The following is a 13,333-nucleotide window of genomic DNA, read 5'->3' on the forward strand; positions in this document are numbered from 1 at the left end:
CCAAGCCTGTGCTCTCTCACACTGAGCTATGGCCCTTCTTCTCCAGCAAGCTGGAGGTTTGATATATTGTTGCACATTTAAAGCTCTTCAGATATTTTAGATAGCTTCAGAAGTAAATGCTGCAGAGTTTTATATAAAATAGAGAAAAATAAACGTAGAGACCTGTGGTGCTCGTGCCATGAAACTAATTATGCAGTGTTGTTGTAGAAGATTTCTAAAGATAAATGAAATTGTGTATTAGCAAACAAGTATTATTTATGTAAAAACAGTTCCTAGCATTCTGTCACACTCTAGGGTGATCAAGAAATGAAACACAGGTCAGGACTTCGTAGCTCAGTGTTAGCGTGATTGCCGGTGATTGTCAGTGGTTCCTATGGAATGTTATGACACAGAGTAGATCGGTCAGAGTCTGGGGTATATTTGAGGGAGACAAAGTTGATCCCTCAAAGTTTATTCTGGACACTGTGATAAGGGTTGCGACTTGGACCTGCCCCTAGCTCTGCCAGAAGCAGTGGCCTCAGAGACAGATGAGAGGGTAAGGAGTAGGGAAGTGGAGCTGGGAAAAGAATTGAAATCCCCTCCCCTGTCATCGGATATGATGGGCTAAAGCTTGGCTATGAGACGTCAGTGCCACCAGTAGGGATGTACAGACTGTGTAAAATCCGCTCCGTCTGCATTCTGCGGATTGTCAGGTGCCTTTCGTTCTGTCATCTGCCCACAGACGGATGCAAAAAATTTTTTTTCGTCATGCGGAAAAATACGGAAATGATTACGTAAGTATTTACATAATTTACCCCAGTACGTAACATTTAGTGTATTGTCCCCTATTCCATTCTACGTTTCCTCAGCAGAAACTTATGTATTTTTCTACGGATTTAGATGCGTAAATTTCAGGAACGTAAAAAAAATCATCCGAAAGTCCATGGACTCCACAGGGCCTGAGGGGATCACTCCACAGCGGATTCCGCAGGTTGGATTCTTAGAAATCCGAGCTCCTTTTAATCCGTCTCGAATTTCTCCAGCATCCCTAGCCACCAGGGATTCTAAAGGAAGCAGAGAAAGCTAGAGGGGATAGAAATGGCAGGCTATGAACAGAGGTAACACATGTCATACCTAGCAGGCAGCCTTCCCCTGTATATATATCCAGCCGCCCTTTAAGATCTCTGGAAGAGGCCTTGCTGGTCGTTCTGTGACCAACAGAGTGTCGCCGTGCAGTCTCTCGAAGGTGGGCCTTCTCGGTGGCGGCACCCACCCGTGTGCAGTTTGGGAGGCAGAAAATGTGGTGTGTTTCAAACACCTCCTGGAAATGCACTTGTTCACCCAGACTTTCTCTGGCTTGTAATTAACTGCAGTTAATCATTTTCTTCTCCATCTTACTGTTTTTTGTATTGCTTTTTATTGTTATTGCTGTTGAAAGTGTTTTAATACTGTATTTAAATAGTGCTTTTTAACATTTATATGTAAACTGCTTAGAGATTATATTATATTAAGCAGTACAGAAATATTATTAATAAATAAAATAAATATTCCCCAATGTTAAATTTTGTCAGGGTGGACACTGAGCCCATAGAATCCCAGAGTAGTTCTGATTCGGAGGAAGAGCAGTCGCTCCTGGGAGAGGAGCACGCCCCTTTTTCCCAGGGCCCGCAGCTGACAGAGTTTCCTCCCACCCACATTCCTAGATTAGAAAGCAGTCCAGGGAGTGACCCAGCACCGATAGCAGACTGGTTGGATGCGCGGCGCAGACGCAGAGAGCGGCGCCAAATGGAGAGCGCGGAAAGGAGGCGTAGCGCCCGGTTGGCGCTCAAAGAACGGTTGCGCCCAGAGGATCCAAGGGAAAAGGGGAAGGATTCTCCCTAGTCCTTATATTCAGGGGTCTGCCAGTAATTGCTTTTCAAACAGGGACCAACTGTTCCAACTTAGGGCATAGGGATGCTGCTGCTCAGATCTAGTTGCTACCTGTAGAGTTGTAAGAGAAGAATAAAGCTTTGAAAAGAATCCCTTTGTCTGCATCTGGACTTGGCTACTGGATCAGACTGAGAGAGCCCTCCAAGGAGCCCTTGACAAATTTTAATAAATGTGCATGTTACCAAAACATCAACATAGGTGCCTTTTTGGATATTGAAAGGCACAAGAGCTGGTACAGTATAATGGCTAAGTATGTCACCTGTAATGTTCCCCGTTCAAGTGTCACTTTAGCCACAGTCTTACTTAGGCAAGTTACTTTCTCTGCCCTAACCTGCTCCATAGTTTCTGGTCTCCATAGTGCTTCCGTTGTTTAGCCCAACCTAAAACCAGTAGAACTAAAATTAGTTTAAGATTCGTCAACTAAGACAGCAGTCCTGTACACAGAGTTTATGGACTGTGTTGTGCCAAAAGCAGACTTAGCTGTTGTTATCTGACTGTGGTTCTCTGTCATGGAATCCTCTTTCTTCAGATAGTTCTTGTTTTCGTTGCTTTCTCACCTTTCCCCCCCAAAGTTCACATTGTCTTTCCCCCTTTTTCCCCCTTTCCATCACAGCAGGAAAGGATTTCATACACCCCTCCAGTGAGCCCGGTACCAAATTACACTTCCTCATCGCCACTACATGTCCCACTGCCTCGAGCCATCAGGATGGAGGAAGATGCCATCAGACTCCCAGCCCACCTACGTGAGTGTTCCAGTAATGGTATTTTGAGAAGATTGGTGTTGGAAGGAAGGATTGGTATGGGGCCTACTATGTAGCGGCTCCCCTCTTTTTGTTGTTTGATTTTTTTAAAAGCTACAAATAGAACTTTCCTCACAAATGCCATGCGGATTTGTTCCCTTTTCACTATACAGTTTGGCTCTTTTTTGTCATGTGACAGAGATCTCTTGAGGATGCAGAATCCCCCCAGTCCTCCAAGTGAAGCTGATCCTCACTGACAGATGTACACTGGATTTTGTATCTCCAGTGGGTTTGTTTCCTGCGCTAGTCAGAAATGGTTCCTGAACTGGTCACGTGGTGCCATCTCCTGTATTTTCTTCACCACCACCAATGGCTCACTGGTACTAGCAATGAGCTTTGGAGATTATTCTGTGCAGATAGAGCATATACTTACCATGACCAGCCCCAATATTTCATTGTCCCTATTTTATCCCTATTTTGTTTATTAGAGATGGCTTTAAAATGGTTAATATAACTTCCGAGCATTGCTGTTATTCAAGCCCCTCCCAGGGCATTTAGAAGTTGAATTTGGGGCTGCATCTTGACTCTGGGTGCATTTGCATTTAAATGACGTGCATGAATGCTAAAGCACGGTATGGCACAACCTGCGATTCCATATGGTGCAACTGGTAAGGTTCATATTGAGCTGTCGGCAAGATCTTTTTATGTGACTTCATTTTATTTTTAACCAAATGAGCAAACACCCTTATGTATGTTAAAATCACTATAGGGCAAACTATTGCAGAGTAAATAAAAGCAGCATACAGGAAGTAGATAGAGAGTTTAGCACTGACTAGGCAGTGTTTCTTAATGTGGGAACAGAGATCTTACAAGTACAAATGTCATCTGTGCAGTGCTGCAGGGATGGGAGAAGTCGCAGGAGTGAAAGGTAGCCCTTAACTAACTTCATTAATGCACCTCCTTAGTACAGTGTTTTTAATTTGCTGGGTTATTTGATTTCTAGATTTCCTCTTGTTCCCTTCCGTGCCCCTCTTAACTTTATTTTAACACAAGCTCATTATCTCTAATGATGCCCTGAAACTGGTCCCCCACCCCTGTATCAGCCATGTGGGGGAAAGCTGCCAAAATGTCAGTGTCTTTGTGCTATTGTACAAGATGGCCTTACCATATATCATTGTTTTCTCATGTGATGTGTGTAATACCCTGGGGCGAATGCTGCTTTGAAATGGCCAAAAAGTATGAGGGCACTTTGTAGTGTTTGCCAGAAACAGGTAAGCCAAACGTTTCCCTTAGAAGCACAGAATGTCTTGCCACATCACAGGCGAGCCTGTCTGAATTGGTTTCTGAGGAGGGAGAAAGGATGGGGTAGAATCCAGTTTTGCTCTCTATTCCCAGGCCCTTAACTACTAAATATTGTAACTCATAACTGGAGTTCTTTCTTTCATTCTTGTGTACTGTAACAACATGCTGAAAATCATTTACTACCTACTGTTATTACTCAGCTGTAGTTTTATATGTTGTGTTTGTTTTCTTGACACAGTTGCTGCTGTGATCTAGTCTTTTCTAGTGAAGGGGATCTAGGAGACGTTCAAAGTGAGAGTAAGGGGGCTTGCTGGTTTCAAATTGGAGAGTAATAAGAAAACCTTTGCAGGTGAGAGCAGAGAAGAATCCATCCCTAGACTGTAGGTGGAAGAATTGCCTAGGGTGTTCGGCCTACAAGTTGCCCAGCTGTGATTTAAAGCTTTCCTAAATCAAGCATATTCAGAGGAATCCATTTTCTGTTGCTGTTGACTTTCTAAATGCAATTGCTTTGGGTTTTTCTTATAAATAACTGTGCCATCCTATGCATGTCTGTTAAGACGTAAGTCCCACAGTTCCCAGTAAGTGTTTGTTGGGTTGCACTCTAAGTTGGTTTTCCTGGTTAATATAATGAATTAGAGCTCTGCGCTGCAGCTGGTACCAACTTACAACCAACCCCTCGCTTGTTGTGAGCTGCTAGTGGTTTCAAATGACCAGGCCTGTAATTTCTGGTGACTTGCAAAAGTGTTCGTTCTTTGTTCTTCCAGGAGGTCAGTGCGGCAAAAACAGCATACGTTAGTTTGTGTGGGCTGGCAAACAGGCTAGTGTTTTTTGCTTTTGTCAACGAGTAACGTTTGTGCACATTTGCAAGGCTGAACTAGTATTTGTATTTATTTTTATTACTGTTTTTCATTACACCTCATGTAGAGTCCTACATATTTTATTTCTGTAGGCCCCGGAAGTGCACAAAAGCCAGGGGCTGCGGCCTGTCATGGCTCCAGCTTTGCGTCAAGTGCTTCGGGATGTGCATCTGCCCTTCACATTTTGTGTTCACTGCAGTGTGCCCTGGTGGAACCAGCTGCCACATAAAGTTTGAAGCAGCCCAGGATTGTATGGTTGGTTTAGCCCTTGCCGGGCGTGTAAAGAGGACTTGGCGGACATGTTGTTGGGAGGAGGGACACAGCGCAGAGGGGCTGTCACAGCCAGGGATCCTGTGCCTGAAAGGGTTGTGGATCCAGAGAATGCGGTCAGCAGACTTACTGTAGTATAAAATGTGAGGATGGACTAGGATGCATTGGTACTTCGGCCTTGGTCTCAGCATTGGCACCCTGGGCAGCTGCTCAGGGCCCAGTGGCTCAGGAGGGCCCACCAGCAACCAACAACGAAGACTGATTGGGCAGCAGCAACATGGCATTCTGGGCCCAATCCCTGCTGGTCCTGGACCCAGTCCCCTTTGGTACTGCCCACAGGGAGCAGGCAGCCGAGTGTGCGGAGCAGGCAGCCGAGTGTTCAGAGTCGGCAGTGGCTACTTCTGCCAGGGACATCCACTCACTCTGGGTGGTTGGGGAGAGGGGCGAGGAGGGTGATGGGAGGCACGCACACGGCATGTGGTGGAGGTTCCTCTCTCCCAAACCTGGAACTGGCCCTGCCTGCCTGGTTTTGATGAAGGGCAATTTCTGTGGGTCAGAAAGATGGAGTTGGTTGTCTGGCTGCAGCCTTTAGATGATGAGCTTCAGTGCTTTCTGACAATGGCTGAGCAATAAAGCAGGCAGCCTCAGCCAGTCAGGTTACTCATTCATCAAACCAGTTCAACGTACCCTCGCAGCAGAAGCTGATAGTAGACTGTTCTGTGGCCGAGTCTTTAAACATGCTAACTTGCATCCTTTGCAACCACTTTGTAAACAAACCAACCAAAGTTGTTGTTGTTGTTGTTCAGTCGTTCAGTCGTGTCCGACTCTTCCTGACCCCATGGACCATAGCACGCCAGGCCTTCCTGTCCTGCGCTCTCTCCCGGAGCGTGCTCAAGTTCATATTCATTGCATCCGTGATGCTATCTAGCCATCTCATCCTCTGCCGACCCTTCTCCTTTTGCCTTCAGTCTTTCCCAGCATCAGGGTCTTTTCCAGGGAGTTTTCTCTTCGCATTAGGTGGCCAAAATATTGGAGCTTCAGCTTCATTATCTGTCCTTCCAATGAGCACTCAGGGTTGATTTCCTTTAGGATGGACTGATTTGACCTCCTTGCAGTCCAGGGCACTCGTAAGAGTCTTCTCCAGCACCACAGTTCGAAAGCATCAATTCTTCGGCGTTCAGGCTTCCTTATAGTCCAGCTCTCACAGCCATACATTACTACTGGGAAAACCATAGCTTTGATTAGACGGACCTTTGTCGGCAAGGTGATGTCTCTGCTTCTTACTATGCTGTCTAGGTTTGCCATAGCTTTCCTCCCAAGGAGCAAGCGTCTTTTAATTTCATGGTTACAGTCACCGTCTGCGGTGATCTTGGAGCCCACGAAAGTAAAATCTGTCACTGCTTCCATTTCTTCCCCTTCTATATGCCAGGAAGTGATAGGGCCAGATGACATGATCTTAGTTTTTTTAATGTTGAGTTTCAAACCAGCTTTTGCACTCTCCTCTTTCACCCTCAACAAGAGGCTCTTGAGATCCTCTTCGCTTTCTGCCATTAGGGTGGTATCGTCTGCATATCGGAGGTTGTTGATCATTCTCCCGGCAATCTTAATTCCGACCTCTGATTCATCCAACCCGGCATTTCTCATGATGTACTCTGCATATAAGTTAAATAAGCAGGGTGACAATATGCAGCCTTGTCGTACTTCTTTCCCAATTTTGAACCAATCGGTTGTTCCATGTCTGGTTCTTACTGTTGCTTCTTGACCCTCGTACAGGTTTCTCAGGAGACAGGTAAGGTGGTCTGGTACTCCCATCACTTTAAGAATTTGCCACAGTTTGTTGTGATCCACACAATCAAAGGCTTTAGCGTAGTCAATGAAGCAGAAATAGACGTTTTTCTGGAATTCTCTTGCTTTCTCCATGATGCAGCGAATGTTGGCGATTTGATCTCTAGTTCCTCTGCCTCTTCGAAACCCAGCTTGTACTTCCGGTAGTTCTCGGTTCGCATACTGCTGAAGCCTAGCTTGTAGGATTTTGAGCATCACCTTACTGGCATGTGAAATGAGCGCAATTGTGCGGTAGTTTGAACACTCTTTGGCGTTGCCCTTCTTTGGAATTGGAATGTAAACTGACCTTTTCCAGTCTTGTGGCCACTGTTGAGTGTTCCAGATTTGTTGGCATATTGAATGCAGCACTTTAACAGCATCATCTTTTAGGATTTTAAATAGCTCGGCTGGAATACTGTCATCTCCGCTAGCTTTGTTGTTACTAATGCTTCCTAAGGCCCACTTGACTTCACTCTCGAGGATGTCCGGCTCAAGTTCAGTGACCGCATTATCATGGCTATCAGGGACATTCAGATCTTTCCTGTATAGTTCTTCTGTGTATTCTTGCCACCTCTTCTTAATCTCATCTGCTTCTGTTATGTCCCTGCCTTCTTTGTCCTTTATCATGCCCGTCTTTGCACAAAACGTTCCCTTGAGATCTCCAATTTTCTTGAAGAGATCTCTAGTCTTTCCCATTCTGTTGTTTTCCTCGATTTCTTTGCATTGTTCATTTAAGAAGGCCTTCTTGTCTCTCCTTGCTATTCTCTGGAACTCTGCATTCAGTTGGGTATATCTTCCCCTTTCTCCTTTGCTTTTCGCTTCCCTTCTTTCGTGAGCTACTTGTAAAGCCTCATCAGACAGCCACTTGGCTTTCTTGCATTTCTTTTTCTTTGGGACGGATTTCGTTGCTGCCTCCTGAACAATGTTATGGACCTCCGTCCATAGTTCCTCAGGCACTCTGTCTATCAGGTCTAATCCCTGAAATCTATTCCTCACCTCCACTGTATATTCATCAGGGATATGATTTAGGTCATACCTGAAAGGTTTAGTGGCTTTCCCTACGTTCTTCAATTTAAGCCGAAATTTTGCAAGAAGCAGCTCATGATCTGAGCCACAGTCAGCTCCAGGTCTTGTTTTTACTGACTGTATGGAGCTTCTCCATCTTTGGCTGCAAAGGACATAATCAATCTGATTTCGATATTGACCATCTGGTGACGTCCATGTGTAGAGTCGCCTCTTGTGCTGTTGGAAAAGAGTGTTTGCTATGATCAGCATGTTCTCTTGGCAAAACTCTATTAGCTTTTGTCCTGCTTCATTTTGTACACCAAGGCCATGCTTGCCTGTTATCCCGGTGATTTCTTGACTTCCTACTTTAGCATTCCAATCCCCTATGATGAAGAGGACATCTTTTTTTGGTGTTAGTTCTAGAAGGTGTTGTAGGTCTTCATAGAACCGATCAACCTCAGCTTCTTCGGCCTCAGTGGTTGGGGCATAGACTTGAATGACTGTGATGTTGAATGGTTTGCCTTGGATTCGTACTGAGATCATTCTATCATTTTTAAGATTGTACCCCAGTACTGCTTTTCCCACCCTTTTGTTGACTATGTAACCAAAGTAACCAAAGTTACTAGTCCACAAAATATTCAGATAGCCCATCTGCCTATGATAGCCATTTGTGGCACACTGAAGGCTTGAATGGAAAAATAACAAGCTCTCTTCCATTTTACAAAAATTTCCCATGAATGGCTAATGGCACTTCTTATGCACCACAGGAGACATGTTGCATTATTGTTTACAGGCCTGCAGTAATTGAATTAGTCAGATAGCAAAAATAAAAATAATGGGACGTAGTTTGCCAGTTCAAGACTTTTGGGACTCAAGGGGTACTGGGCAGCTCCACACATGATTTGTTTTAGATATACACCTGAGATTTTTTAAGCATATGCCTAAAAATATAACATATGAATGAGATGGAACTGTGGTTGAGAAGATGTGTATCAAACAGATGGCTATTGTACATTTATCAGAGAGCAAGGATTGGATGAAGCTCCCTGTAGAGTGTCGACTTCGTGGCAAATCTGGGTTTTTGCAGAATAATGTGTAGAATAGTCCTATATGGCCAGCTACTAGTCGCCCTTGCTGCCCTACTTCAGTTGCACTTGCCAAGCCCATGGGAAAAGTAAGAAGCAAACAACCCATTCTAGGGCAAGCAGAAAGCAACTAGGAAGAAAGTCTTGTTGTTTCCATCCAACACAGCCTACTTCCAGTTTTCCTGTACGTGGGTGAAGGGGACGCATGGCTCTGAAAGGAGCTGACGTGCAGACCAAAGTCAAAGACCTACTTTCAGTTAGCATGATGACTGGCTTATTTGTAAGAAGCAGGTGATTTCTTTCCTATTGGCTTTTAATTTTCCCCTGTGTAAAAGGGAAAAAATGTGTCACTAAAGTTTATATATGCCAATTAGCAGTACGGTGAGAAGGACTGCAAAGAAAAGCATCAGTTATATGAGATATGTTCTGTGCAAATGAACTTTTACTGTTTTCCTCAGAATTCATCATAATGATCCTATGCTGACAAGGATCAGGTGAAAGGAACAGAAACAGGGAAAAACTGTTCTAGTCCCATAACAAAAACTTTGCAGTAGTGATGATGGTAAAGGGAAATCACTGTCAATTCAAAACAGCAAAAATATAAATACAAGCGCTCATAGAGTAGATTTGCTTCTTACTGATGGTGCTTCCGCTATTTTTATGTGATTTTAGGTCTAGCACGGCGTGGGTACTTTCAGACAAGGTTTTATTGTGAAATCACCCTGCCTCATTCACACAATTGTACAGAGGTCCAGATGTTTTTATCTTCCATTGGTAACCCTCCTGTGTTTTCCCATTGCTGTTTCTGTCTTTACACACACACACCCCGTTAAGGAGAAAAAGATGGCATAGCTGCACAATGTCTTTTGATTGGTAGTATGTCTGTCTGGAAGAACACTGAGACATATTTTAGTTTACTGCCTGCATGTTTCTTTTTATACCTTTGTAAGTAAAAGGGCTAGAGAATTGCTTTAAAAGCCAAGATTGAAAACTCAGGAAAGGACCTTAGAATATTTTTGAATGGGGCTGGCCCCTCTAGGCCCCCTTGCCCGAACTGTCCTAGTCTTCCCAAGGGAATAAGACAGATGGTTTTCAAGAAGTCTTTCCCCCATCCCTGTTCTTAGTGCTAAAGGTAAGCGTTCAAAACTGCAGATCTATTAATTACCCCCATTCTTTCACTTAATATTTTGGGTATGTTATTCCTTCTAGTGACAGCGAAAGAAAGAAGGGTGGAAGGAGCAATTTCACAAGGTGAATCAGATGTTTTAATTCCTACCAAGACCAGCTTCTATATTCTTAGGGGACACTCTTCTCCAGTGCTTGTCTGGGACTAGAACTTAGTTTGCACGCACACGCCCTGCCCACACACACATACAGATGGTAAGGATCTATAATAAAACTAATTAAAGTAAGGACTGCACAGGTATGGTGCATTTGTATGCGTGGGGTGTGGGATGAATGTGCTTTTTGAAAGGTCCCTTCTAGAAGGAGACTCGCAGTGGTCTCTTGCTTTTCAGAATGTTCATGAGAAATTACACTAACATGCATATGACGTTATTAGGCTTAAATTAATATACAGTATGTTAAAGATATTGTGGGTGAGACCTTACTTACAGATGTTCTATTCAAGGGAATGGAGGCCAAGTTAAATTTTGAACCAGTTGAGGGAAGTTATAAGCCCTATTCAGGCATTATCCATGCGCAGAGCTATTGTGAGGATAAGGGGGATTTAGGCCACGCTGTTTGCCCCGTATCTAATGCTACATGTTTGCCTCAAATGTCGGCAAAGTGGCACGAGTGGCTGAATATGCATAGATGCTAATTGGGTATCCTTGTCACACAGAGTGCTTGCATGTATCATCCTGAATGTGTATATGTTGAAGAGGCTGTTCCAGCAGGGTGTGCAATGTTGGGGATGGGGCCATGGCTTGGTCCCCCAGATCCATGTGACAGCCCTGGGCTTGAATCAGATTGTCTGTGGCTTTCGGAAGCTGGACTCCTGAGGGTCAAGCTAGAGAAAAGGCAGCTACATTCGCTTACTCATCTGTCCTGTTCATGTATAAAGTGGCACATCAGAAGGGGAATGTGGGTGAAGTGAGTAGAGCGCCACTCGCAACCCCCCCAAGCCCACTGTCGCCTTATCTCCCCTAGTGCTGCCACTTCAGGCACTCTTCTCTCAGCCCAGCTCATTTCTGTTGTCTAAGCCTGGCTAGCAGAAAAAAGTTCCTGATGCAATGAACTTTGGAGAGTTAAAGTGAAGAAGAGGGACAAGATCAGCTCCTTTTATCTACAGAATCATTTCAATGTAAAAAATAAAAATTGGATGCTCTACACTCAGACACACATGTTATACATGAGCAGGACTGACACAGGAATTAAAAACAATCTGCCTGTCTGCCCCTACCATGGCTAGTTTTGCCCAGAGAAGTCAAAGGAGCTTTACCATTCTGACTGAGGAGTTGATCTCTTCGCCGGGGAGCCTAAGACAGTCTGAGTCTGCACCTGAAAACTGGCTGCTTTTTGTCTACATGGCATCAGACTTTTTGTCTACATGGCATTGTTTTAGTTTTGTTGGATTTATGTTCTTCAATAGTTTTGGATTATATTGCTGGATTGTGTGCTAACGCCTAGACTGAGCCTGCTGGCGCAGTGATTATATTCCACCACCACCTTTTTGTGTATATTTTAAGTAATTGTAGAGAGTAGTAAAAAGCCATTTAAAAAAATGGGAAGCTAGCAATTATTGCATTCTTCTAATTTCTGCCTAAAGTAGTCATACATACATGAGCCAAATCCCAGCCCATATGTTGAAATAAAGGGTGGCATATAGATAAATAAAACATAGATATGTGATATGCACAGGCACATTGCTCATAGTAGCATTTGTGAAGAAACGAAGCAGTAATTTATTCAAACCATATTTACTCGATTTTTAAATAAGCCGTGGTAGAGCCATCAGAAAAGGCCGGATGAAATTGTGTGTGTGTGTGGGGGGGCTGGCTAACAGGCCTCCAATCGGCCATTTCCATCCCACAGTACAAGATACCTGCAGAATTAAAGAACACAAGAAGGAGACAAAAAGGCCTTCATCTTTAAAACTACACAAATGTTTTATTTGGAACATAAATTCTGGAATAAACCCCACTTGATGCATTTGAGAGAAAGAAAACAAGACATGCATATCAGACAAAGGAAGGGGGAAGAAAAGTTGCCTGCGTGGGACATTAAAAAAAGACCTGAGATATAAATTTTGTTCCCAGAAATATCTACAGTTAAGCTGCTGTTGATTTAGTTTTTCATAAAACGTTCTTAAACTCTGTCGTACAGGTAAATATGATGCCAACCATGTCGTAGCAATAATCCAGCCAAAGGTCCCATTGATTTGAAAATGAGAGCCTGGAACAGTCTTGACTTGTTTTTGGTTTTTTTAAAGATGAATTTAATGTTTTCTCGGGGGTTTGTTCATAATGTGTACTCCTTTTGGAGAACTACAACGTAGTATAAAACGCTGCCCCCCCTCCCCACTCTCCCCTTCTGTTTTTTAAAGCCAACAGAAACAAAAACACCACTGTATTTTTCAAGGGAAATTTTCCTTTTTGGGTTTCTGTGTGTCTGGAAAGAATTTCCAAGGAAAGCAGACACCAGTTCCCAGCTACATGCTTCCTGATAAGGAAGTAGCTCCAGTAAAGGCAGCTATAAATAGCTTCATTTTTTTAAGTTTTAAAAATGAAGAGAGAGAGAGATGTATTTATTTAGTTTGCCTAAGGAGAGGATAGCTTTGGATCAGAAACACAGGTTTGCTGCCCACCCTCGTTTTCATTGTAATTCTATTTACTCTGTTCTTTATCCTGCCAAGTTGTATGAACTAAGTAACATAAAAGGGGGAGGGGGGTTAGTGCAGGTTTTTGTGTAAGACCTTATAACACCAGCGTCACCCTTTTTGTTTTGCAGTAGGTAGAAGTAATTGGTTGCCAGCAGGCTCCATCTGGACCTCCTGGGACTTCCCATTTACCTCTCCCTCCCCAAATAGGGAAGTCCTCCTCATTTGGGAAGCACGTACTTCAGCTACTTTCTCCCACGCAATTAAGACATTAGTAAAACATTTTAGCTTTCTGCTTTGCAGTGTGAACAGCAATTGAGGCTGTGTCAGTTCTCCCTTTTTATGTGCATCTTAGCTACTTGGGAGACAGAACTATACATGATGGTGGCCGACTGGGGTCTTCAAATGTAGGTCATTGCCAAACACTAGTAAAGCGGGGTGCAGAGGTCCTGCCCCCTCTGGAGGAGAGCTCTTTGGAGGACGACCTGGAGCCCATCAACCCAAACATTGTGAAGGTACTGC

General features: G+C 43.8%; 1 protein-coding gene across 8 annotated transcripts in view; it reads left to right on the forward strand.

The window, feature by feature from the left end:
* Positions 1–13,333, forward strand: part of ETV6 (ETS variant transcription factor 6) — a 203,623-nt gene that overhangs the window by 75,038 nt on the left and 115,252 nt on the right. For 3 of the 8 annotated variants that reach the window (XM_084811332.1, XM_084811333.1, XM_084811329.1), the window contains exon 2: positions 2,522–2,651. The exons of 1 other annotated variant lie outside the window; for it this stretch is intronic. In XM_084811332.1, the coding sequence (XP_084667458.1) occupies positions 2,615–2,651 (37 nt within the window). In that variant the 5' untranslated portion in view covers positions 2,522–2,614. Of the gene's footprint in view, positions 1–721; positions 774–807; positions 971–2,521; positions 2,652–13,333 lie in introns of those variants that run through there. 4 more of the 8 variants (XM_084811328.1, XM_084811326.1, XM_084811327.1 and 1 more) reach the window with 3 other exon arrangements.

The sequence above is a fragment of the Heloderma suspectum genome, chromosome 7 (assembly GCF_057233095.1).
Source record: "Heloderma suspectum isolate Gila_16-S chromosome 7, 16-S_ref, whole genome shotgun sequence".
NCBI classification, from domain to species: Eukaryota; Metazoa; Chordata; class Lepidosauria; order Squamata; family Helodermatidae; genus Heloderma; species Heloderma suspectum.